Raw genomic sequence first — 24,488 nt, 5'->3', positions numbered from 1 at the left:
GCTGGGAAGAGGTTTATGCAAGCCTCAGGGATTCAGACCTAGAGCGACGATATGGCCCTGACAGCGGTGAGAGCTGCTCAGAGCCAGGGGAGGGCATGCAGTGCCCCGGTTGTGCTCATGCCAACACAGCTGGCAAGAGTTTTGGCGCACCTTGCTCGGCTTAGTTGCTTCCTAGAGCAAAACGCAGCAAGTCAGAGATCTGCCCTCTGGCCTTACTCAGGCTTTACCCTAATGAATGCAGCAGTAAGACTTTATCACTTGAAATATTAGGACTAGAGTGCTACCAGGGACATAAGCGTCTGACTGCTCTGGCTTGTGCTAATAAGCAGCATTTAGCTGGCCCCTGACACCAGGAGTGCGTAACACCTCCTGGCTGCATGAAGAGATGACTTGGATGGTCTTGGTTAATTTACGAACATATTAGACCTCTGCCATGGTCAGATGCTACAGCGATGTTGTGTATTAACACCTTGTGGGAAAACACAGTGGAAAAGGGATTTACAGCATGCAGAACCAATGGGTACCAGCAATGTGTGTGCAGCTAAAAAAGTCCAAAATGGGTGAAAACAGACCAGAGCTGTACATAATGCGCAATAAAAATGGCCTCAGGGACAAGCTGGGGTGATTTAGTGCCACTCAGGTCTCAACTTTGGTCTCTGTGGCATGCCAGGAACGATGCATCACCTCTGGGATGCTGGTGGTACCAGGAGTGACAGTATCTGCTACAAAGAGCACCACGGTGAATTTAGAAAGTTTTGCCAACAGAAAACTTATAATTCCTCAGAATTCTGACAGACAGACTCAGAACAGTTTCAAGTGGGGTTTATTTACAGTAATTGTAGCAGACTTCCACAAAACTTACTGCTGTCAGTAAATTACAATGCATACAAGAACCCTTTTCTCTTCAGCGACCACATATCTTGCATAGAAACTTTTCTTTTACTGATAAGGCAGAAAATACCATGTCAAAAGGAAATGCAGGTCTGCTAGAACCTATTCTTGAAAGCATTTCTCAGACTGTGCACCTTGCTTCAGCCAGATCAGTCAGCAGCAGCAGCCACATAAGACTGAGGCCAGATTCATGAGCCTTGCTCCACAGCATTAACTACACCAGGGTCATTCCAGCAGGCACTCAGCACTCATGAATACACATTCCCTATACAAAAATTGTATAATTTAAACAATACTTCAATGAAATGATCACAGCTTAGTCTGCTAGCAAGAGAAACGCTTTTAGATTTACCCTTGGAGGGCATCCTTTGATAGAAGTCAGCTAAGCGAGAGCTGTGCTGATGTGATCGGACTCGCTATTTCCATATTAATGCAGGGCTCTGATGCGCTCGCCCATTACCTGGCGAGTGAAACACTCGGCGCTTGCCTGAACACAGCTGTGAGCAGTGAGAAACTGAACCAAAACAGAACATTATTTTCCCACTGACCACCGGTGTGAGCAATGTCCCAGCAGCTTCGCTAGCCCCAGCCGTCCATGGGTCATTAACGCCTTCTGCTCTCTAACGAGATTTCTCCATCCAGTCTAGTAGGATGTCCAGCTCGCCCAGGGATTTAATTGCTGCAGATGTGACGTTCAGCTGAAATGATATCAAGGAACAGGTTGTAAGCAAAGGTAGCGAGTACAAGCTAACGTAAAGAGAATCTGAATATCTGTGTTAATTACTAGGCTTAGTTATCAACTTACCCCTTCATAGTTGGCAAGTATTTGCTTAAACTTCTCAGGGGATTCCTGTCCACATGTGCATTTGTTTTGCTCATGCTAGAAAAAGAAGATAGAATTCATTAGTTCAGAGGGTTAATTTTTGAAAGTAGGAGACCACTTTCTAATTATGCTGGAAAGTACTGTGTAGACAGGGACCTCGTTAAGCTGCGGAAAGGGCTGCAGGTCCTTAACTCAGACGCCAGCTAAGAACAGTTTATTTTGACAGACAGAGGGACAGGATAAATATTGTTCTTCAGAACTAATGTGGGAGTTTGCTGATGAGTGGGCAAGTGTAACAATTTCTGAGCAGATACATGTACTCTTCTGATCACGCTTCTTTGTACTCTCGCTGAAACCATTTTTATCAATAATGATGTTGTAACTTTATAAAATGTTTAGGTTTATCTATATACCAAGTACAGACAGATAAAACTAAACGGTAACAATACTCAAGACTTACACACTGCCCAAGTTTCCTCTTCAGGCTGAGGAAGGAGTTGGCTATGCTGCTGATTTTTCGGTTCACATATGAATCTTCGGTCTTGCAGTGTTTGAAAACTTTGTCCACGTAGAAGTTCAAAAGGTGATGGATGATGCAGCATCTATCTGAAGACTTAAGGAATATATTTCATTTTTAAACGGTCCTCCAAAGTGCTATAAACCTGTAGTCACCAACCTTTCTGCCCTTCTCTAGAATAAACTATCTGTAACACCAAGCACAGGAGCTGAGCACAGCAGGATGTTTGGATTCATATAAAGCTTTTTCAGTGATGACTGATGTAATCTGATAATATATATGGGAAATTATTTTAGACTGATTTTCAGGAGAGCCATCTTCAGCACGTCTCACTTAGTCAGCAAAATAAATAGCTGATATTGTAGCTGGCTGACACCTGAAACAGTGACCCACATCTAGTGCTTCAGAGTGTAAGGGAGCCACAAAATACTTATTTGTAATATATCTCACCTCCCAAGATCACATTCATCTGCTTTCGGATTCTTTAATTGCTTTCCACCCAAATCCTGATTCACCTTACTATGCCTTCACGGACAGAGGCGGTGGGAAGCCACAGCTAAAGCTCCCGTAAGTGGAGCATCATGTGCAACAACACACACAAAAATCTCTGCCCACCATTTCTGGAAAGCCAGTCAGGGCGAAAGCCCTGTGCGCTGCAGCCTGCCGCAGGGCAGGAACCGGCAGTGGGACACCCACCTCTTCTCGCATACGTGATCCGCATCACTTTATCCTCCCTGACCTGCTCGGCGTCTGCATTTTGCAGGAACTTAGACAAAGTGATGGTATAGAACAACTTCCCCAAATGCCCTGAGCTCATACACCTCATGACTGCTGTTAGGATGCTAGCTGGGCAAAATTATTCAGAGAAAAACTAGAGATGAGGTAAGGACACACCTACCTTAACCTTGTGCAGGGAGTGCGGGTACGACAAGATGCTCAGGGTCCTGATGGGATCTCTGGCTTGCTGCACAGAGAAGACAGAGCTGGTGATGTACGTGCTGGCTCCAGAGGGGCTTCGGGAGCAGCTGACCACAAAGCTTCCCCAGCTCCACAAGAGCCCCGAGCAATACTTACGATGTTGGCTTTAATTGCGGTGAAACCAGACCTAATCTCGGTCATGCTCACTGAGACCCTGCAGGGTCCAAAGTGGAAGATTTTGTGCCCAGCTGTCAGCGTCAAATGCAACCAGCATGACACGGAGAGGAGGCAGGGGAACAAGTGGGATCCCTTCATGCTGCTGCAGATGCAAGCACAGCCGGCTGCCTGGGAGACCTGCTCAAGGAAGATAATATTGCCTCGCTATTTTTTCTAACTAACACAGTTGTGATGCTTACGAAAATATACTTATTTTATATAGTACTTGCACATGTCTATTAAAAAACCACACTAACTAGTATCTCTTACATGTTTCTTTTGTATTCCCCATGTGCAAGAGAAAAAAAATCAAATAAACCCGAATATTTAACAGAAGATCCCAAAAGAAGGAAAAAAAAACCCCACACCAAAACCAAAAACCAGTAAAAGATTGCATGTAAATGGACAAAGTACTTTTGAAAAATTTTCATGAGAAAAATACATACAGATAAATTAAATTTTTAAGTCTGCTGGCAGAAGCAGCAGGAGGTAACTGTGAGTGAAAGCAGATCACCAAAGTCTGATCACAAAAGAAAATGCTTTCCCTCAGAAACAGCATACATCAAATGCAAGTTCTGTTAGCAATGAAAATTAAGGTTATTAATAAAACAAAAAAAAACTTTCAGAGATACATAACGGGAATACAAGGAAGCACGCACAAACACATAGAGCAAAAGGATAAAATCAACATCTTACCTTGTTCTTTGATGTGGGTTCACCGGTCTCGCCGACGACTGACCTGAAGAGCTCCAAAGACGGTGTTTTTATCCAGGTATCAGGAGGAAATAACTCTGGGATTAACTTTTGGGATTTTTCTTGCTTTTCCCAGCATGTATTTCCCTTTGTAATTTACTGAATTAATTAGCTAGTGAAAGGGACCAACTCTTTCACCCACAGGTGTTTCCCTAACCTATGGAGGCGGGAAATCTTGGCATTGCTGTATCATTTTTCATTCGGGAAGAGGGATGTGACCAAAAGGAGGGACCATCATGGGAGTTACATTCCCAAAATGCCAAGCTGGAGGGCTCCCCCAAGCACAGAGCCACGCTGCCAAGTCCCTCCTGGAGATGGGCTGTTCCCTGCTCATCACAGAGGCGCTGGGATGTGGGAAGCCACATGGCATCACCCCTTGGGATGCCAGCGGTCCAAACACCCCAGGGTCTCTGGCAAACAGACGTGGTGGGCTAGTAAAAGTGGCATTACTCAGAAAGCTGGCAAGGTCTTTCTCCATCACTGTCCTGGCACACAGGGCCTTCACACTATGGGGAGGCTCTCAGGCTTGCTCCTCAGGTGGATGGGTGTTTATCTCCATCGGCACATCCCTAGTGTTTGGAGACCAAAGATGTGCAGGTATGAGATGGTAGGGCTTTGGGATGACACAGCTCCCACCTCGGTGCCAGAAGTCACTTTGTTTTCTGGAGCACAGATGACTTGGGTGAGCATTACGCACAGTCCAAAGCTATCACCTTGCAGAAGGGCAGAAATTTCACTCAAACCTTTAAAAGACCACCAGCCCAGAGGCAGCGGGGGCATTTTACCTGCCAGCAAAGACCTGGACCACACAGGCTATGGTCACCCTGCCACAGGCATTAGCTGCTGAGCAAAACTGATGCAGCCAAGGTCCTCGAGCGAACCAGGTATGTTCTTGTACCAACATTTCAGATCCAGGCTGTCCCCAAGGAACTAGGGTTTGCCAGCTGGGGCATGTTGTCACATGAAAGTGGCAGTACTGGTGCAAAAGGCAGGCTGGTTCACCACGCTGTTGGCTCTGAAGTTAGTTTGGTTGCTTCTGTAAGCCCTCTGGAGGTAGCTCAGTTCAGTCTACAAGCGAAAATGAGCAGTCAAAAAAACTTCTTGGGCTCCCTGTACCCAGAAGGGAAAGTCAGAGGGATTTGGAGGGCATGGAGGTGGAGAAGGCACCCCTTTAACCTCACAGCCAACCTCTGGGGCAGCCACAATGCTCTGGGCGAGAGCAGCAGCCTGAGCGTGTGCCTGTTGCAACGCAGGTGTATCTTGTGTGCCGCTGCCTGTGGGCCAGGGCTGTTCTACAAAGTTTTGCTGGGTGAGTAATTCATTGATAACCAAGCTCAATCTTGAGCATGTATCAGTCATCAAGGGAGGACTAAACAAATAGATTTTATGCCCAGGCTAGTCATAGTATTGCATTCAGTATTGCTGAAACGACCTCAAATACACCAAACATGCCTCCTCCTTCATCCCTGTAAGGCAGCCAAAAGGCAGGTCCAAATCTGCAGCAGGTTGCATTTGCCCTTGCTGAGGTGTCAGAGGGCTCCTCAGCAGCCCAAGGCTGCTACTGCCTGCCTTCCTCTCCCAATTCCCAGCTGCTGCCTCTAATTGCAGTAAAAGTTTTGCTTGGAGCAGAGGAAGAGGCACCGGCACCGTTCCCAGGCAGCCTGGTGCACACCCAGCCTCGGTGAGGAAATGGGCGAAGAGGCAATAAGTTCTTACTTAATTATGTAAATTAGAGATGAGAAGAAGGGATTTTTAAAATTTTTTTTTTCTCCTTTTGGTAACTGAATTGACACTCAAGGCAGGTCAACCAAACGCCAGCAGGCAAGAAACAGTCATGGGCTAAAGATTGCCAGCCAGGCTGGTGGAGGAAAGATGCCGGGACGCTGTGGGACCAGGAGTGAAATGTTGTGTATTATCAGGATCCAGGGCCTTGCTTATTCCAGACTCTGCATTGTCCTGGGGCGTCCCGTGGCCCCTCTGTCCTGCTGCTGCCCTCTTGTGAAGCACCCTCCCCGCAAGGGCAAGGAGGAGAAGAACTGCATGAGAGTGGGGGAGACAGTCCAGACAGGTTTCTAGTTTTGTTTTTTAAGTCTGTGTGCAATGATGGTAATGGATTGCCCCAAGTGCTGGACCTGGGGGAGGTCCGAAACCCTGGCTTTTTGGAGCAGATGGGATGGCATCAGCAGGGACCCCAGTACGTGTTGGACCAAGTCCTAATGGAAGCCAGTCAGCCCAGCCTGGCTTTCCCCAGAGCCTGCCTGAGGGAGGCTCTCGCCTACCTGCCAGCTACAGCAATATGAAAATAGCCTCAATAAAACAGCAAGACTTTTCCCATATGCTCTGGGAAGGAAGAGGAAAAGGAGAAACAGGGATTTCTGAAGCACAGTAGAGTGACGATGCAGATGAGCTCAGATAGTAAAATGGGAACAGACTCCCCCAGGCGCTCCCAGAATAATTCAGCCTTTCGCATACTGCGGCGCTGGGGTGTGTGCTGGGAGCAGGGAAGTGGTCCTCTCCCCAGGAATCCTTCCAGGCAACTCCCAGCTAATGGCAGAGGTCTCCTCCCTCAGGATTTTACAGTAGGCACGTTGTGACAGGGCACACTGAAAGTAGTTGCAACCCAAATAACAAGCAAAGGCAGCATAGAGGGTTGTTAGCTATCTGCCACCGTGGTAAGGAATTAAAAAATAAGCCATGTGTATCATTAGCTTATCTGAGAAATCATTTTTACAAAGTCCGTGGTGAGGAGCACAGCTCCTGCATGTCTCACATCAACTCAAAAAGGCACAAAAGGGGCCAAAGGGAAGATCCCAAGTGCAACCTCTTGGACCACCCCAGCTCTCAGCATCTCCAACCGCTGCCAGGACCGATGCTCAGCCTCACCCTGCCAAGCAGGCGGCCAAATCACCACCACCGCGCAGAGCTGGCGTGGCTGCTGTGGTGATGGAAGCATCTCAGTAACAGCAGAAAGCACCAGACTGCTGCAGGCAAATGGCTCGTTGAAATGACTAACAAAGCAGATGTTCCCGGAGAGCCTGGGAGCGTGACATGAGACAAGATACCTACTCACCGATGGCCGGGTACGTCAGGGAAATTCAGCAGCAGCTCCCAGCCCTGCTCCAGCATCGGGGCTGAGCCATGCCCTGTGCACCCCACTTACTGTGGAGTCACTGCAGTCCTGCTTGGCATCATCCAGCACTGACCCAGTATTATTAATTTCACATATCAAAAAGATTTTGGCTTATCCTAAAAAAAAAAATAATCCTTAAAAAAAAAAATAATCAGGCTGTTCTGATCTGAAGGAGCCACGCTGTTAAGAACTGACCACAGACACGTTAACTAGGTTTCCAGTAAAGTGTTTCAGAGTGATAATGTACCAGTTTCAATAGTGCATTTCAATGTAGTTTCATGCTGTAAGAAGATCTGATAATACTTCACAGACCATTCTTGGTTTGCCATTCTTTGTCATTACTCATTTTTCACAGCAGCTTTAGGTACACCAGTGTTTCAGATATGAGGTTGATAATGGTTTGTGCACAGGTCCCCAGAACTAGACAATGCGAATGACAGAAATGCCTCCAGTCATTTTAATAGACGAAAAGTCGAGACTTAACCAAATCCAGCAAAAATATCTGGACTCAGCAACTCTTCCTGACATCCTTCAGGAAAAGATCTGCAAAAACAGACTCAGCCACCCGAAACAAAAATGCTTGTAGGCTTTTACATCTCTCCTGGTAGTACTGTAGCTTACCAAAACCCCTGCCAAGGAACGTAATTCTGCTTCCACCAGCAGAGGAAAATGTTTCCACTTGGTTTTTATGCAGTGGAGTAATTTCTGAGATACTTGCAGTGGTGTAAATCATCAGACAGCCCTGCCTTAATCATAGCCGGGTGCTAATGGGAAGATTGACTGCAGCAGTGGTGCTATGCTGCAGCTCTGAGTAGTTCCCAGCACCTGAAACACCAGAGGTTTAATTGTCACACAGTCACCTGGCCCTCCCCTCCAGAGCCCATTTCAAACCTCGTTTGGACAAGTGCCCATCCCGCACCGTCCTCTCGAAACCCAGGGATTCACACCGGCACCCAGCTGGGTGTCACCCGCCCCGGCGTCACTCTTTCCATTAGCTTCTGCACGGACACGCTTTGCTCTTCGTGACGGAAATGTGTTCCACGGCTGCCAGCGTCCTCTCCTAGCTTCTGAAAATCTGGCTGCTCTTCACCATCTTAATTAGCGCAGTTCATTATCGACAGAAACCAGGGGCTGGTTACCCAGCAGGCTTGCCAGCCCTGCTGCTTGCGCAGCCCCAGCTCTGCAGTGCTGCTGACAAAATTAAAAATCTCTTTTCCTCAGTAAACTCTCCCAGGACTTCAGGATAGCCTGGGAGAGTGTCCTGCACCCTGAGACAATGCCTGAATCATCCTGATTTGGGGCATTGCCCACAACCGTCCCTCTGGAGCTGCTTTTGCCATTTTCTGTTACCTGTAGCCCAGCCCAGGGTGTCCCCAGTGCACAGCTCATCAGAAAGGGGACAGAGCCACCTCCCCAGGAGCATCCCCCCGGTGCTGTGGGTGGCCCTGGGCTCACTCTGTCCTCGCTACATGTCCTCGGCTGGGTCATGGTCAGCTCCCGGCTGTGCAGGGTTGCGCGTCATAGAAAATGACAGTGCCTCAGCCACCGCCTTCATGGAGCAGATGTGACACATCTGTGTGACTCACCAATGGCAGTGCTGCCACCAAGCCAGGATTTCACCCAAAGAGGGTAAAGAAAAATGCAAAAAAGAGTGCCTTTTTTGTTTCCCTCCCCCCCTCAAGTAAGATTCACCTTTGTGGAAGGGGAAAAGTGTGGTGGAGGATCTCATACACCGACATAGCTGTTCTGTAGAAAATCATCAACTTAGTCACCGGGGGTGGGGTGGGGGGGTGTTGAAGGTTAAATTCTTGCTTCTCCTTTTTTGATAAAATGTGAAGCATATTTTAGTTATCATAAATGGCATCTTCCCCAAAGGGAAATGCACATGTCAGGTCTCTACAGGTTGATAATACAGCTAAAGAGCAGCTTCTGCTCACTTGCCTTCAACTGTCCGGCAGCTGGTTTCAACAGCCACCTCCGTGTTCTCAGCAAAGTGTGTCTTCAAAAAGTGGTGGGTCCAGCCAAAGCGCCGCTGTGCTCAAACCCAGGCAGGTGCACAAGCGGTGTGTGATGCTAAGGACCAGCCCAGGGGAGCTCAGCGCATTCCTGCTAAATTCAGGAACTGGCTGGAGAATCAAATTGCTCTTGGGGAAATTCCCACCCCCCCCCAAAACTGCAACAGCTCAGGAGTTATCGGAATGGTTCAGCAGCCCACGGCTTGGGCACGTCACTCTCTTGTGATCGTTTCAGCAAGATCTCCCAGGCAGGGTGAATTTCAATGGTTTGAGTTTTTTCTTCTTTTCCCCACCGATGTTAAGGAAATTTTCTATCTCAGCAAAATTTGAGGTGTAGTTCCCTGAAAAGCACTGCCCTGCCATTGAAGACAAACAGAAGCATCCACAAGAGAATGATGTAAAGCCCAACGCACATGCCAAAACGTGCACTGGTCTCCAAACGTGCATGTATTTCACAGACTCACCTCTGCCAACGGAATTAAACACAGGCTGATTGAACGAGGCTTTCTCAGTTTCCAGGAGGTTTCATAAGCTTTTTGATGTGGGCATCTGACATATTAGCAATTGGGCTTCTCTAAGCAAACATAATGCTAATGTATAGAAAATGCTGAAGTACAATGAAGATTTCAAGCTGCCTAAGAAGCGCTGGCCTGCAAGGCTGCTGGGAGGACCAGCAGTTCACAGAGAAACGAATCTTTCCTGAAAGGTTTTTCTGCGGGACAGAGCTGTGATCACGGACTAAGAAAAATGCCCAAGCCAATCAAATTTCCACTTCCAAAACCCGCAAGTAGCCCCCACGCACATCTTCCCTGTAGAATATAGATTGTTTACTATGCTTGCTTCTAATTTATTTTTTTCCCCTCTCTTGCAATTAGTACTACAATCATAATTCTCATTACCAGCCATAGTGATGCTTCGCTTGTTGCTGCAGTCCTGGGGGGCTCCCATGGACACTGGGTTACACTGTTGATGGAGCAAGGTGGCCCCTTGGAAAGTGGGCATCTAAAAGAAAGAGACATGAGACAGAGCACCAGAGAGGAGACACAAATTTGCCACATTTGAAGAAAACAGCTCATTCCAAGGATAGGGATTTTCCATAGTGAGCCTGAGGATCCCCAGCTGAAGCCCGTGGATGCTGCCGCAACTCTAGAAGAGTTTGTGCAGACGGTTCTGGGGTGCTGTTCCCCACCAACGGGCTCTTCTTCAGAAAAGGGTTGCTAATGTTTAGAAAACTAAAGCTGAAGTTCTTTACTTGGAAAATTCAAATGAACAGTCCCAGAAAACGGCAGCAGTTCCCAGGTGCTCTCTGCAGCACGCGGAGATACAGAGTCACACAGAACAGCACGTGCGTGGTTATTGGGGGAACCATCTGCTCTCCTGGGTCACAAAGCGCAGCCAGGGCACGAGAGACGCTTCGTGCCAAAATACCAAACTATGTCCACCTCCTGCAAAGCTTCAGGCTTTGGATGGCCTGGCTTTTCACATAATCACAGCGATGCCCTGGAGGGAAGAGAAACACCCATCATGTAGGCTGCCGCTGCCACGGAGAGTGATGCCACCGAGAGCAATGCCACCGGCAACACTGGCACCGAGAGCGATGCCACCGGCAGTGCTGGCACCGGGCGCCAGGCAGCAGCGTAGCCAGTACCAGACCCTGCTCTGCTGAAGTGCATGTCCCTCTCGCCTGGCTCTCCTGTTCCTCCCATCCTTATTTTTGGAAGAACTAAAACCCGATGGGATAGCAAAAGTCACACAGAGTGTTTTTTACAGCACCTGGGCTTGGCCTGAGGTTTGAGCCAGTGAGCAAGCCGGCTGTCCCACACAGCGCTCGGGTTTGCCCAGGAGCACCAAATGTGCTGATGGTGCAGGCAATAAATGATGCCTAATAGAGGAGAAACTGAGTGCTTGCTGCTATCAGCTCCATTTTTAAATTATCTGGGGAGCAAATGAATCACTCCAATAGCCAGTCAGCGCTGTCATAGATTTAGCTTTCACCAAAACTGAAACTTATGTTTCAGTAAATTCACTGTGGATTCTGTACATAACCCAGCTCTTAAACTCAGGTTTCGGTTTTGGCTGGGTTAATATTGCCTTGGGTACATATTAACTCGGGACTTGAATCAGTCTCAATTTCACAACCGTGAGGGGCCAAATCTGGTTTCGCTGGTGCTGGAGGCATGTGAACCCGCACGGAGGCACCCCGAGAGCGCTGCCTGCTCCAGCCCCAGCCCGAGGGCAGAGAGGGACTGGAGGGGAAAGACAGCAAAAAGGGCTCTTGCTGCCAAGTCACAGCCGCTCGGCTCCCTGCTCCCTCCCTTATTTGATAATACGTGGCCTGTGGAAATGAGCAAAAACCAGGCAAAGTGGCACCAAATCCCCTGGAGCAGGCATGAGGACAAGCCCACGCTGGGAAGTCTCCTGCGCTGTTCTCCCACCTCCTGTTTGCTTAATTCCTTTCATCCAGGCTGGCCTGGCAGAGGTGCGTCCCTCCCCGCACTGGAGCTGCACAGCCGCCCCCCAGCTCATCCAGCAAGGTGGCTTAATGAAGGACACTACCACTCGCCTAAGGAGGAGCAACACAGAGCTCAGGCATGACAAACAGTGCCCCAAGCAAAAGTCCTGGGGGGCAAAACCGTCAGGGTGCCAGGGGAGGATTTAGGGGGTGCAAGCTGCCCCGTGAGCGGTAGCTGCGGGGTAAGAGCACGGTCTGCCCGGACTGATCAGGATGATTTCTCCCCTGAGCTCTGCAGGGTGGCTGGAGGAGAAGCTGGGAGGGAAAAGCGCTGTCTTCTGGTAAATTCAAGGTGCTGCCCAGGAGGTGTGCGGGCAGAGCCACCGCTGCCGCGAGCACGCCCGGCAAGGGGCCATGCACAGCACCCGATCCCCCACGGAAACAGCTTCGGCCCCGGGATGAGCAGGAGCTGCCACGCGGCTGCCCCAGGGCTCCGCCAGCCTCCCCAGGACACAACCCCCACTCACCAGGTGCATACTGAGACCTGCGTGTCCCCAGAGCCCCAAAGGGTTTGTCCCACCCCAAGCCTTGCACTGCCCTCAGTGGCAGGAGAGGCCCCTCTTTCACCATCCATCACAGCCACCGTTTGCTTCTGGGTATAAATTCCCAGAAAATCATGCTATGAGGCAAGGTTAATTTGTCCAGAGGTTTATCCTGTTATCAGCCCCGCCGTACAGCTCTGCCCTGGCCCCAGCACACATGGGGAGCATCAGCATCGGCGTGTCCGTGGGACATCAGCGTTCCTACCGCAGCCCGGGCAGACCCACGCAGGCAGGACGAGCCCTCTGCTAACCAGAGCACCCTCTCAGCTCGGTGGAAAACTGAAGACTCAGTCACCTGCTGCACATTCCCCCACTGCACAAAGAAACCAGCAAAATCCCTTAAATCAGGGGCTTTGCCAGGTTGCAACTCTTACATTTGACTATATTTTCAGCAAACACACTGCCAGCCTCTTCCAAGGAGCGGGTGATGAACTGCCAGTCTCCTTTCCTGACAAGCAGCGGACAGCTAGCAGGGGAAGTTCACTTCAGATCCTTCTTCTTTTTTTTTTTTTTTTTTTTTTTTTTTGTAATACCATTTGCAGTGAAAGGGGGTTTCCACCATCCAGGTTCATCTCCCACTTCCTAGTTACAGCCCTCAAAAGCTAATGGAAAGCAATAAGCAAAAAGGGACATAAGAGCCTGATCCCATTACTGAAGGAAACCTTCCTCAGACTTCCACAAAAAGATAAATCCTGGGCAAATTGCTGAAGAAGTGCAGTGAGACCGGTGCTGAGCAGGAGCGGAGCAGACAGCCCAGCTCCCATGGAGGGAAGCAGGTGTTACCCCTGGGCACAATGCCGTCTCAGTAATAGCTTTTCAGTTACTGAATTCTACTGCTTTCATAACTCAAGTTCACATTTGCTTTGGGTCTCTGTAATTAGGATACCTTGCAGGAGAAACAGCCAGTTTGTATCACTCCCTGTAAAAAAAAAAAAAAAAAATATAATAATGAAAAAGAGAGAGAAAACAGAAGGGAGATCTGAACATGGAGGTAGAAAATCTAAACAAAATACGTAAACCTCTTTGAAACCTCCGAAAAGCACATCTGACGGATCATTTTTTAATCAAAAAATCTCTGCTTACGTAGGCGAGGTCAAACTATGATCATTCTTTCCCCGCCTACCTGTAGCACAGCCCGACGCGCACCCTGTGCTGAGGCTGTTAATTAGAAATTCCTCAACTTAAAATAAACAGATTCACCGAGAGGAAAAAACTTCTAGTAATTCTGTTTTATTGCTTTTTCACTGAAAGGGCAGTGGTGTCAGCAAGAGCCTCCGGGCTGACAATTCTGGGAATTTGCATCATGAAACTTGTTCACTTTGGCATCTGGGGGGGTTCTGAGATGCCAGGTCCAAGTGCAGCCACCGCTGTCACTTTGCTGGTTGAGTAACGCACCAGCTCAGACCCCGGCTTCAGCCTGTACAGAACGGGGAGTCCCAGGACTCATGGCGTTATCACACTAATGATTTTGGAGCAGAAAGCCACAGCGGGGGCACGCAGGGAAATCCCCAGGCAGCGCTGGAGATGCTGCAGCATCCCTCACGGCACCGGGGATGACCCGCCATCACGTGCCGTCACGTGCGGCATCGCCAGTTGCGGCATGTGCTTATCTGCGTGTTGCGGAGTGGAAAAGAAAACCCGGGATTTCTCAACCCACAGCATGAGCTGCTGGGCACCGTACAAAAAAAAAACCAACAAAAAATCACCCCGAAACTCCACTGCGTGAGTGACCCAGCGTGGTGTTTGGCTTCAGGCCGAGGGTCCTGCTGCTGATGTGGAAAGTGAGTGAAGATGCCTCCGTAATCCACCCTGACGGTCACGTTACACTTCCGAGCAACTGGTTTGCATTATCTGATTTCTCAAACCATGATAAACAGTTCCTGTCTTACGACTATTCATAACTATAAATAGTTTGGATTTGTATTATTGGTCAGAGTGTCGATGCTAAATCGTGAAAGACAATATTGACCAGAAGATCCACACAGCCCAGTAAAACCAAAACTAGGAAAAAGAAACTCATCAAAACAGCACTTGTGAAATGACCTGTTCAAGACAGGGGTTGCTCAAAACTGCCTCTGTAGAATGTTAAAAAAAATAAATAAAAAGGCAGTGCAAGAGATATTTGGGTGAGTCAAAATGGACCATGTATTCAGGATTTTTTTGCCTACTTTTACCTTCTTAACTTCCCTGCAAACGAACTCATCTGAGATAGCTTCATTAGAATCATGGAAGTGTTTAGGTTGGAAAAAGCCTTTAAGATCGTCCAGTCCAGCCATCAACCCAGCACTGCCAAGGCCACCACTAACCCATGTCCCTGAGTGCCACATCTACATGTCATTTCAGCACCTCCAGGGATGCTGACTGCACCACATCCCTGCGCAGCCTCTTCTGATGTTTGACAAGCCTTTTGGTGAAGAGGTTTTTTTTTCCTCATATTTAATCTAAACCACCCTTGGTGCAACTTGAGGCCATTTCGTCTCATCCTAGTGCTTGTCACTTGGGAGAAGAGACCGACCCCCGCCTTGCTACAGCCCCTGTCAGGCAGTTGGAGAGAGGGGTCAGGTCCCCCCCCCCATTCTCCTCCTCTCCTGGCTGAACACCCCCGGTTCCCTCAGCTGTTCCTCACCAGACTTATGGTCCAGCCCCTGCACCAGCCCCGTTGCCCGTCTCCGGACACGCTCCAGCCCCTCAATGTCTTTCTTGCAGTGAGTGACCCACAGCCGAACAGAGCATCTGCGGTGCAGCCTCACCAGTGCTGAGCACAGGGGGACCATCACTGCCCTGGTCCTGCTGGCCACACTGTTTCAGGTACAAGCCAGGACGCTGTTGGCCTCCTTGGCCACCTGGGCACACTTCTGGCTCATGTTTAGCCGGCCACCAACCAGCCCCTCCAGGCAGCTTTCCAGCCCCTCTGCCCCAAGCCCGTGGCGGTGCATCCTCCCTGCTCGCTTGGAGCACACGCTCCCCACTCCCTGAAATGCCAGCGCTGAGATCTCATCGGTGTCTACATGGTCAGAAACAGGACGGGACAGTGAGCATAAGAATATCCCCGCCAACAACTTATTTCAGGAGGAAAGAAAAAGAGAAGAAAGGTAATAACACCTCTGTTTGTATCCGGTCCCTTGCAGAGGGGTGAGGGCAGCATCCTTCACCTGGCGGATGGCCCGATCCTGCTCCAATGGGCTCCTTAGAAGACCCAGCAACAAGAGGGTATTGCAGCAGCACCACCCTCACCCACAGCTCCGCACACCCCTCGCAGAGTGGCTTGAAATGGCAACGTACATGCAACCTGGGGGAAAAAAGCACAACTCGCTCTTCTGAGTTGGCAGAGGGCACCCTGAAGTCCCAGGGCAGGATATTAAATAGGGATGTTCTTCTCTAGCTACTTTATAGGCTGCTGTGGACTTGCAAATATTGGGAGTTTTATGTATGCAAATAAAAAAGTACAAAATATTTCTCAGTTAAGTTAATCACAAAAACACTGACTCTACAGATGGGAGGAACTCACCATTACTCGATGCTTTTATGTGATGATTCCAGCTTCATTTAGATCAAATGGAAGTTCTGGACCTGCTAAGAATTTTTATGTAAGGCTCTTTCTATGTCATATTATAAGTCACATTAGAGGTCACAGTAATGTCTTCTATTCATGATTAGTAACCGATTTCTGGACACTTAGATGTTACAAGACAAAAAAATGAAATTACTTAAATTTCCAAAGAGTAATTTGGGATTTACCTGTTGAGGTCAATATGAATCACATTGCAAATTTTGACAAGGCTGCTACAAAGCAGGTTTCCAGAAGTGAAAAATCTGATGTCATGCATTGCCAGCACAAAAAATTCTTGAGAAAAAAAAAAAAAAAGGCATCCACTTTATGCTTCACCCATCAGGAACTGTTAGTCATCAGTGATGGGGCCGCTGAGAGAGCATTGCTTCAAAACTGCTCTTCACACAAGGTGAATAAAAGGCCACCAAGTCTCCACTTCCCCCAGAGCATCACTGGCCGCAGATGTCCCAGATCTGAAGGGATGAGAAATGGGAAATTTTTGAAAAGGAAAGAAAGAAACACACCATTATGATAGCCTGGAAACCTGGGGGATCCTCCAAGCTATATCTAGAATAGATAGTGCTTAAAATGCACAATGTTTCTTTGTCTGAAAGCAATGGCAGAGACCAAGAAGGAAAAAAAAATAATAAAAAAAATAAAAAAGTAAAAACTTGCTCACATAATAGCTTGCCAACATAAGCAAGGCTACACACATAGGCAGCCCCTTTTAACAAGAACCATGAGATGCCACCCAGCTCCAGAGGACAGGACCCCTGAAGACCCCCGAGCCCCAGCCCTGCACGTGCAGGGTCAGCCAGCACAGGTTGCTCAGGACCATGTCCAGGACCAGCCTTTCCTCCTGGCACACTGTGGGGGAAAAGCATTTCCCTCGATGCCTCTGTTTTACAGCAGAAACATAATTCTGCTGTCCTGCTGAGCATCTCCTGTGAACCTGCCGCTCTTAGAAGTTTGTGGGAGGTGGGGTAAAAATGTGTGAATGGCTTTTGAGTAACACGCTTTCCTTCCTGAAATGATCTTCTTGGCAAACATGAAAGCTGTTTCCTAAAGGTTTAGAAATACACCCACATCCCCCGGACACTCTTTAGGAAAAGGTGCTTTATTCATTCATGCAACCACTCCGTAGTACTTGCAGAGTCAATGCCTTTCCACAGCAGTAAGCAAGAATGAGTCAGAGTGAAACTGCACCGTCAAGATCTCTGACACGGCAAAGGAAATACAGGTAAACACAGCAGAGTATCATCCGTGCGCAGGCTAGAGTTTCCTTTGTGGAATGGACACATCTGGCTTACGCTTGTACCAAAAAAAAAACACAAAAAACCCCCAAAAAAACAAAAAACCAACAGGTTCCAAAACAAGGAGGAGGGAATTGCACAAGGCAGAGAACTGCTCTGCACACTCTGGATGTCAAAGTGAAATGACCTCATGGGGACCCACAGGTTGTTCAAAATAAGAGAAGGTTAGAAATGAGCAGGCAGGAAGGAAGGAGGGCTCCCGGTGCCGTGCTGGAGGGGATTCCCGTGTGCCCAAAGCCCCTTTGCTTAGCATCCCACAAAAATACCGGCACCTAAACCTACTGCTGAGGATGAGGAGTGATAGCTCCGCTGCAGGGGAGCTGGTTTGCAGAGCCCAGGGCTGCATCCTCCACCGAAGGGCGTGGGTTTAGCTCCGGGCTTTGGTCCAGGGCTGCATGCAGCCCTGCTCCAGGGCACTGGCTCCTGACAGCATCGCACCTGCTGACCTCACCACATCAGTTTTGGTGCCCTGATGACACCGCACCAGCCAGCCAAGTCTTGGCAGTGAAGCTTTCTTGACCCGTGGCAGATTTGAGTTAAGCTAAAGGGTGCAAAAAACTCTCCCAGGGTGGGAGCCAAGGGGGAAAGCAGGGAAAGGTGGGATCCTACCAGGGGAATGGGTCAGGTTTAAAACTACTTGGTTTTGTCCGAGCCACCTGCTGCCGCTCGCTCTGCTCCTTTCTCATAGCTTCTGTTGGCAGTCAAGAGGAAAAAACACCTGGCTGCAGGGGAAGAAAGGCGGGCGACCGGATCCGCTGTGATTCAGATGAACTAGTGTGCCTGCAGTGATTCACCGGGACCAGGCTTCCTCATCTCCTCAGAAAGAGGCAACATCAACAACAAAAGGAAAACAAATCAGAACACAAAACCCCAGATCGTTTCTGCCTCCAACCCTTTGATTACTAATATTTCATCCCCTTCACTCTTACTCACACATATGTTCACCGAACATGCCTCTCTCTTTCTCCTAAAAATAAAATTTCCAAAATCTAAATACATGGAAACCAACACTTGGCATTTTCCAGCTTTTTTGTTTTTTTTTTAACAAGTTCCTTCACAGAGGTTTGCAAATTCAACTTAGAAGAAATTCAGTTTGGTGAATGAAATGAAAAGTGATTTGTCAAAAGCAATGCATTGCAGGCAGCCTGGGAAGAGCACACTAGTTCAAGATAACACGGGAGCTTTCAGGGAAAATCCTCCGATTTCAGGAAAGCTGAACTCATCTCCACTTTCTCCTTCTTGGATTTTCACATTTGTCAGTGAAATCTTTATCACAAGGGAAGCAGGGGCGAGTGTACTTGTATATATAGAATAAGAGCAGGGAAACGGAAAAGGAGATGTCAGAGATGGTAGTTTTATCAGAGCTGGGACAATAAGGCTCAGCTAAGCCAGTACACCCAGTTCACGGAGTCACCGCTGGGTTGCTTGGATGGGGCTCGTGTCCATCTCTAGGAAATGAAATCGGATTAAATAACCAGAAACACAAATATTTGTGACTCGCTTATACACTTTAAAACCACTCACCGATGTGAACGTAGTAGCTCCCATGGCACAAACCCTGTGCTGGGTGAGCAGCCAGGCAGCCGAGCACCAGCCCCGAGGGCCCTGAGCATCCCCAGCCGGGCTGGGCTCCTCCGCTCCATCCCAGCACCCCACAGAACTAATCCTGTTAGCGGTCAGACACACCACCAGCTGCAGTTCGGGAGCACAGCCTCTGAGCATGCTGAAGGCAGGGAGAATCCACACCAACTTCAGCAGATGTGTGCATTAACTGGAAAAAAAAACCAAACCAAAACAAAAAGTTAACATTTATTATGTGTATTCTCAGTATAGCATTAGAATGCCAAAGAAGGAGACAGTGTGTTATTAGAGGTTCATCAAAAGCAATGCTGCTGAATTATGCATGATGCTGGGGATCCTAAGTGCAGGTTTGATACAAAGCTTTAAAAATAGAAACACTTTTTTTTCCCCTGACAGTAGGGCATTCATCTGAAAATAAAAAGTCATGGTGAGAATGCAGAAGTAACCTCACACACAGCACCTTTTCTTCTTTGCATTGTATCTGAAGCTTTCCTCTTTAGCCACATTTAAATTTACAAGAAGCAAGCAATGAAAAAAAAAAATGCAGAGTCTAAGCACAAAAGATTTGATGGGGTGTGAGGAGAGGAGGGGGGTCAAGAGAACAGGAAACCCAAGTTGACGGGAAACCCAAGTGACATTTGGTTTTAATGAATGACTTAAAACCCCAATATTGCTCGCCAGGAAATGGGGAGAGGAAATTGAGCGATGTTTTGAGAGTATAAATTAGGGGCTCCATCAAGGTGAAGGCTGCAGATCTGCTCTTTACCCTCCTGTGAAATTCAGCTGAGAGCTGGACCAAGAGGCAAGCAGCCCATCTCCGCAGCATGCAAACCTGCCCAGCCCTGCTCTTGCTGCTCCTGGCTGCCAGCGCCCTGCCTGTCAGGTGCTCGCCCACCGAGCCCAGCTGCCTCCACTTCTCGGAGCTCCTGCCTGCAAAGCTCAAAGAGCTGAGGATGAAGTTTGAGGAAATTAAGGATTATTTTGTAAGTATAATCCTGCTAGTCTCTTCTTCTTGTTTTATTTTTTTGTTGTTGTTTTGGTTTGTTGGGGGTTTTTTTTGCAAAGTTCAGTGATTTGGATGAGGAGGAAGACAGCTTCCTCTTGGCAGAAACGATTTGGTTGTGTATTGCATTACGGGCTGGTGGGGGTGAGCAAGAGAAGTTGGGTTTCATTGCTTGCTGAGAGACAATGTGCAAAGGCTTTCTTCCTAGTTTCAATCACAATGAGCTCGAGATTTCATAATGAATCCTTGTGAGCCTGACTGGCCAGGCTTCCCCCCAAGTGTTGCAGATGAAAGTATTCACTGAATTTATAGGTAGGAAATTGTCCCTTCTGCAGGGTGACCCAGGTCCAGCCTCGCTGAAGTCAATGCTAGAAGAAAAGGGAAATCTTTTGCTACAGACTTTTTCTTTGAAACAACCACAAAAGCCTGAACATGATGTTTTATGACTAGAGAAACGCTGCAGTAACTAGCCCTTGCTTCAGTGCCTGTGGGAGGTCACGGCTTTGCACAGCTGCTAGCAGGACCCCGGGGCTGCTGAGGAAGCAGTACGAGATCTACTCAGAGCACCTAGTGCACCAGGACTGATAGAGATGGTTGGTCGCATCTTTTGTTACTATTTTAACATCAGGTTGTTTTAGCAATAAAACAAGACAGTTCTCCAGATCCAACCTTAGGCTAACGTCCTGGCTTGCATTTATTATCAAACAAACACAGCCAAGACTTTAGATTTCAAGCTTGCTGTAGATCTCCCAGTTAACGTTGGGAAGGAATATTGTTAGCCTCTCAGGAAAGCTTTTAAGTAACTCGGTGCCATGGGGTGACGCTTTGGGTGTTGCCAGCCCACCCCACCGCAGCTCTCTGGGCTGTCAGAGCTGACGGTGCCACAGAGGTGCCGCAAGAACAAACACCCTCCGCAGATCCCTTCTCCCCCATTGACTGGAGACTTACAGGGATAAGGAAACCAGGGCGATTAAACCCTCCTGCTGGGGCAGCTGGCGGGCAGACAGGCTGGGGGGGAGGGGTACCTCGCCCCAGGGGCTGCCCTGAGTTTGACACTCATCTGAGGAGGGATGCGGTTTGCATCAGCGCTCTTACACAAACACCCTTTGCAGGAGTTGCACAGGAACAAAATCAAGGGCAGGGAAGTCTGTGATTTTGTTACCTTGCTGCCTTGACTGAGCGGTGGTTGCACTGCAAGGTCCCCAACCGGAGCAGTGGTGACTCCTGCGCCTGGCGTCACCGCGCTGTGCACGCAGGTGGGCTGGCTGCTCTTTGCCTTTGCTTCAGCCGGACCGTCAATGCAAAGCAGCGAAACGACCGTTTGGCAAAGGCAAAGGGAGAAGTGTTGACTGCCCGACTAAAGCTCACGTTTCCATTGCATCCTTCCACAGCAATCGAAAGATGATGAACTCAGCATCCAGCTGCTCAGCTCTGAACTGCTAGATGAATTTAAGGTAAGAGTGATAACTCTCATCTAAGTCCCTTATCCTTCTTCATCCCTTGGCCAGTGTTTTGTAAGAAAGGAAGCAGATAGGAAATCAAGGCATTTCCCAATGTCACACAAGGTCAGTTCTCCAGCCCAGCAGTGACACGTGTGTCTGTGGCAGGGCTGACGCATGGTTCTCCCCACATTGCAGCCGCAGCCAGCAGTGCTGTCATGCTGCAAGTGCTTTGACCACCAGCACGATTTTGATTTTTAAAAACACCCACACACACCGGCACTGGTGGCTGGCCCCAACACGGTTACCTCCTCTCGCCCCAGGGGACCTTTGGCTGCCAGTCAGTGTCGGAGATGATGCGGTTCTACATGGAGGAGGTGCTGCCCAGCGCCATGAGGACCAGCACGCACCACCAGCAGAGCATGGGCGACCTGGGCAACCTGCTGCTCAGCCTGAAGGCGACAATGAGGCGCTGTGTGAGTGGGGCTCAGAGTCACGGGGGTGGGGATGACATCAGTGCAGGGTCGGTCTCAGACCAGCAGCAGTGTGGGGAGTGGGTGCTGGGTGTTCCCAGGAGCAGGGGGCAGAAGCATGGGTGTCAGGGTGGTGTGGAGGAGCAGGGCTGTGGGCTGGCAGCCCCTATAAGGATGGGGGTTCTCCTAGCCTTGGCTCTCCAGGCTTTCATCAGTTAAATAACGATGCTCAGAGACTCTGTTCACTTATTTGCAGCCAGCCTCACCTGACAGAGTCTGGCTGAGGAGATAAGGGGAGGGAGGGCAGAGGGTCCATCCCTTACCTGGGTGCTGGAGCAGCGCGGCTCGGTGCTGATGCCTCCTGAACCCACGCCTGGGGTGGCCGTGACCCCATCGCCTGCCGCAGGCTGAGTCAGACGGGACAAACCCTGCCTGGGGCAGGGCGCACCGCAGGGCTGCCCTCACCCAGGGCTGGCTGCGAGGGGCACGGGGCTGGGAAAGGGTTCAGGATCCATGCCTCAGATCACGCCAGGCTCCTTTCATCAGTGCACGGTGCAAAGCAGCCACAGTTACTGCCCCAGCGAGCCCCATGGCCGCATGGGGGGAAGGGGAAGGTGGAGACTGGTGGGGCGGCAGTGACGAGGGGCAGGAGGAGGGGAGAGTTGCTGCCACACACCCCGGGAAGGAAACCTGTGTGGTTGAAGCCGTTGCTCTTGTCTTTTTGCAGCACAGATTCTTCACGTGCGAGAAGAGGAGCAAAACCATAAAGCACATTAAGGAGACATTCAGTAAGGTGAGGTCACCGTTGGCGTGGCTGTGCTGAGGTGGGAGGGACCCGCTGTCCCAGTAGATTTTGCTGCTGGCTTCAACTTAGGACAGAGAACAGAACACGAAAAAAATCTGTAATTATATGAGTAACTAAGGCAGAGGAATCCAGAGCGCGATGCTTGAAGGAGCAGCCGCGGGTTCCCCAGAGGGGTGGGTAGAGAAGCTGGAGGTGTCGGTGGAAGCACAGTGTGTCTAGCGATCGCGCATCACCTACGGCGGCACGCTCAGGCTTCAATGGGCTCTGCTCTCACCTGCAGATGAACGAGAACGGAATCTACAAAGCCATGGGAGAGTTTGACATCTTCATCAACTACATCGAAGAGTACCTGCTGATGAAGAGAAGGAAGTGAGAACGCCTACGGGGCTGCACCTTTCACACAAAATCCTGCTGATTGTTTCAGAAACCACTTTAGGCTGCAAGAGCTCACGAGAGTTTTAAGTTATCTTAGGGTTCAAGCCAAGAATTACAGGTCAATAACTTCCAGATTAATGTTGTATTTAAAAGGGTCTGTTTAAACAACTGAATTTAATATTTATTACTTCTAATACCTCAGTGTTTATGTTTACAATATGTTTTGAAGAAAAGTGTGATGAGTTTGTAAATACTATTTATTGTTCAATGTTTTAATACTGGTTTTAGTAGTGCTATTTTATTCATAGCTTCTAAACACCCAAAGCAGGGTTCTTCTGGGGGGCAGATAATGAGCAGAGCTTATCCTGAGTCCAATTTCACCGAGCACAGTCACCTGAGCAGGAGCAATTCCAGCTCTGAGTTCAACAAACTTTAATTTTAAGCAAATGAGAGCTCTCCTCATGCTCTATCCCTCTATTTATTTATGCAATCAAATGTCTTTATGCATAACCATGTCACTGTCTGTCACAAGTTCTGCAGCTGGAACTAGGCTCTGAAATATTCAAAATTATTCCATGGCTTTGCACTGAGCAAAACAATCGTAAACGTAACCACAGGCATTTTTTTCTGGTGTGCATGAAAAGCAATGTGGGGGAGGACCCGCACTCCTGCGAACCACGTGCAATCATGGTACAGCAGCAGATCAGTTAACCCCGCCTCTAGTCTTCAGCCTATATACTAGTCCAGGTTAAAGAAAAGTAAAAAAAGAAAATAGCAGTAAGAATGAAATGTTTGGTTCTAATAGAACTTGGCTTAAATGTTGCTAATGACTGACTTCCAGAGCTGCTGGGTCGGCCACTCTGCACTTTCTAAAGTTAATCTTACTATTTTCCAGTCTTTGATTGGGTGTTGTTGTTGTTGTTAGTTTTTCTTTCAGAAGATAGAGGATATTTAATTAACCACCATTTTAAGGTGGCATGGGTAATTTGCATTCAAATACATGAAGCTGCGTGCAGCACTGACAATATTGGATGCTGAGCCAGAGGAAATCGCCAAAACCCGGAGGCATTTGCTTCTAATATTTAGAAGTATTAGGGCACGAATATGATGAAACACTGTCAGTTTGTTGTTTGCTTTGTAAGTTACCACTGAAAAGAGGCTATTTATACTTGATTTATTCTATTTGTACATTTATGGTGACAGAGGGGCATTCCTGCTGGCAGTCTGCCCACATGGGAACTGGTTATCCCAGAGCAAGGGCAGCCCCAAAGCAGGAACGCTGCTCCGTGCGTCGCTCCTGCTGAAAGCAATCAGGTGGTGTGGGCTCAAGGGCAGTGTGGCAGCCAAACACTGTAACATCTAATTTATGCTTCTTACCAGGACACATTAAGCTCCTGTTGAGCCCACTCTGTACTTGTTTTTCCACCAAACGCCTGGATTTCGGTGTTGTAGGAGAAGCAAGGACAGCCTCAGAACTGCAGCAAGAGCCCAGAGTGGTTCCACTCCTGGGGAGGTCACGCTGACGGGGGGCACCGTGCCTTGGCCACGGCTTCTGTCAATCTGTGAACTTTTGCATGGTTATCTGTATGAAAAGAAATCTTCTATTTTTGCTAATAAAGACTTCCTAATGAA

The 24,488-nt window shown here is 48.7% G+C and overlaps 2 protein-coding genes across 12 annotated transcripts; one reads left to right on the top strand and one right to left on the bottom strand.

Moving 5' to 3' along the window:
* Positions 1-806: 806 nt before the first annotated feature.
* On the bottom strand, positions 807-22,259 carry LOC101910845 (interleukin-20). Of its 10 annotated transcripts, XM_055819896.1 has the most exons (12): positions 22,000-22,259; positions 18,705-18,951; positions 15,826-15,887; positions 15,420-15,606; positions 13,204-13,236; positions 10,163-10,265; positions 4,062-7,364; positions 3,306-3,503; positions 3,130-3,195; positions 2,175-2,327; positions 1,697-1,771; positions 807-1,589 (listed from the first exon to the last, which is right to left on the bottom strand). In XM_055819896.1, exons 8-12 carry the CDS (start codon positions 3,462-3,464, stop codon positions 1,512-1,514), a joined length of 531 nt encoding a protein of 176 aa, XP_055675871.1. In that variant the 5' UTR covers positions 3,465-3,503; positions 4,062-7,364; positions 10,163-10,265; positions 13,204-13,236; positions 15,420-15,606; positions 15,826-15,887; positions 18,705-18,951; positions 22,000-22,259; the 3' UTR covers positions 807-1,511. The 10 variants fall into 10 exon arrangements, with proteins under 10 accessions (XP_055675871.1, XP_055675870.1, XP_055675867.1 ...); XM_055819895.1 differs by having other exon boundaries at positions 4,062-10,265; positions 15,826-15,890; XM_055819892.1 differs by having other exon boundaries at positions 4,062-10,265.
* Positions 18,962-24,488, top strand: IL10 (interleukin 10). Of its 2 annotated transcripts, XR_008750009.1 has the most exons (6): positions 18,962-19,744; positions 21,156-21,218; positions 21,527-21,679; positions 22,404-22,469; positions 22,762-22,974; positions 24,237-24,488. XR_008750009.1 is itself a non-coding variant. In XM_005230324.3 (5 exons), the coding sequence occupies exons 1-5, from the start codon at positions 19,586-19,588 to the stop codon at positions 22,852-22,854; spliced, it is 534 nt and encodes a 177-aa protein (XP_005230381.1). In that variant the 5' UTR covers positions 18,962-19,585; the 3' UTR covers positions 22,855-24,488. The 2 variants fall into 2 exon arrangements, 1 of the variants encoding a protein (XP_005230381.1); XM_005230324.3 differs by having other exon boundaries at positions 22,762-24,488.

The sequence above is a fragment of the Falco peregrinus genome, chromosome 16, assembly GCF_023634155.1.
Source record: "Falco peregrinus isolate bFalPer1 chromosome 16, bFalPer1.pri, whole genome shotgun sequence".
In the NCBI taxonomy this organism is placed as follows: Eukaryota; Metazoa; Chordata; class Aves; order Falconiformes; family Falconidae; genus Falco; species Falco peregrinus.
Note: the sequence above shows the minus strand (reverse complement) of the source record. Positions and strands in the feature narration are given on the sequence as shown.

Coding starts and splice junctions, on each gene's coding strand:
- IL10 (XM_005230324.3), top strand. CDS start 19,586: ATGCAAACCTGCCCAGCCCTGCTCTTGCTGCTCCTGGCTGCCAGCGCC. Junction 19,745..21,155: donor AGGAAATTAAGGATTATTTT/GTAAGTATAATC, acceptor ATCCTTCCACAG/CAATCGAAAGATGATGAACT. Junction 22,470..22,761: donor TTAAGGAGACATTCAGTAAG/GTGAGGTCACCG, acceptor TCTCACCTGCAG/ATGAACGAGAACGGAATCTA.
- LOC101910845 (XM_055819895.1), bottom strand. CDS start 3,464: ATGAAGGGATCCCACTTGTTCCCCTGCCTCCTCTCCGTGTCATGCTGG. Junction 3,196..3,305: donor CCGCAATTAAAGCCAACATC/GTAAGTATTGCT, acceptor TTCTCTGTGCAG/CAAGCCAGAGATCCCATCAG. Junction 2,328..3,129: donor ACTCCCTGCACAAGGTTAAG/GTAGGTGTGTCC, acceptor ATATTCCTTAAG/TCTTCAGATAGATGCTGCAT.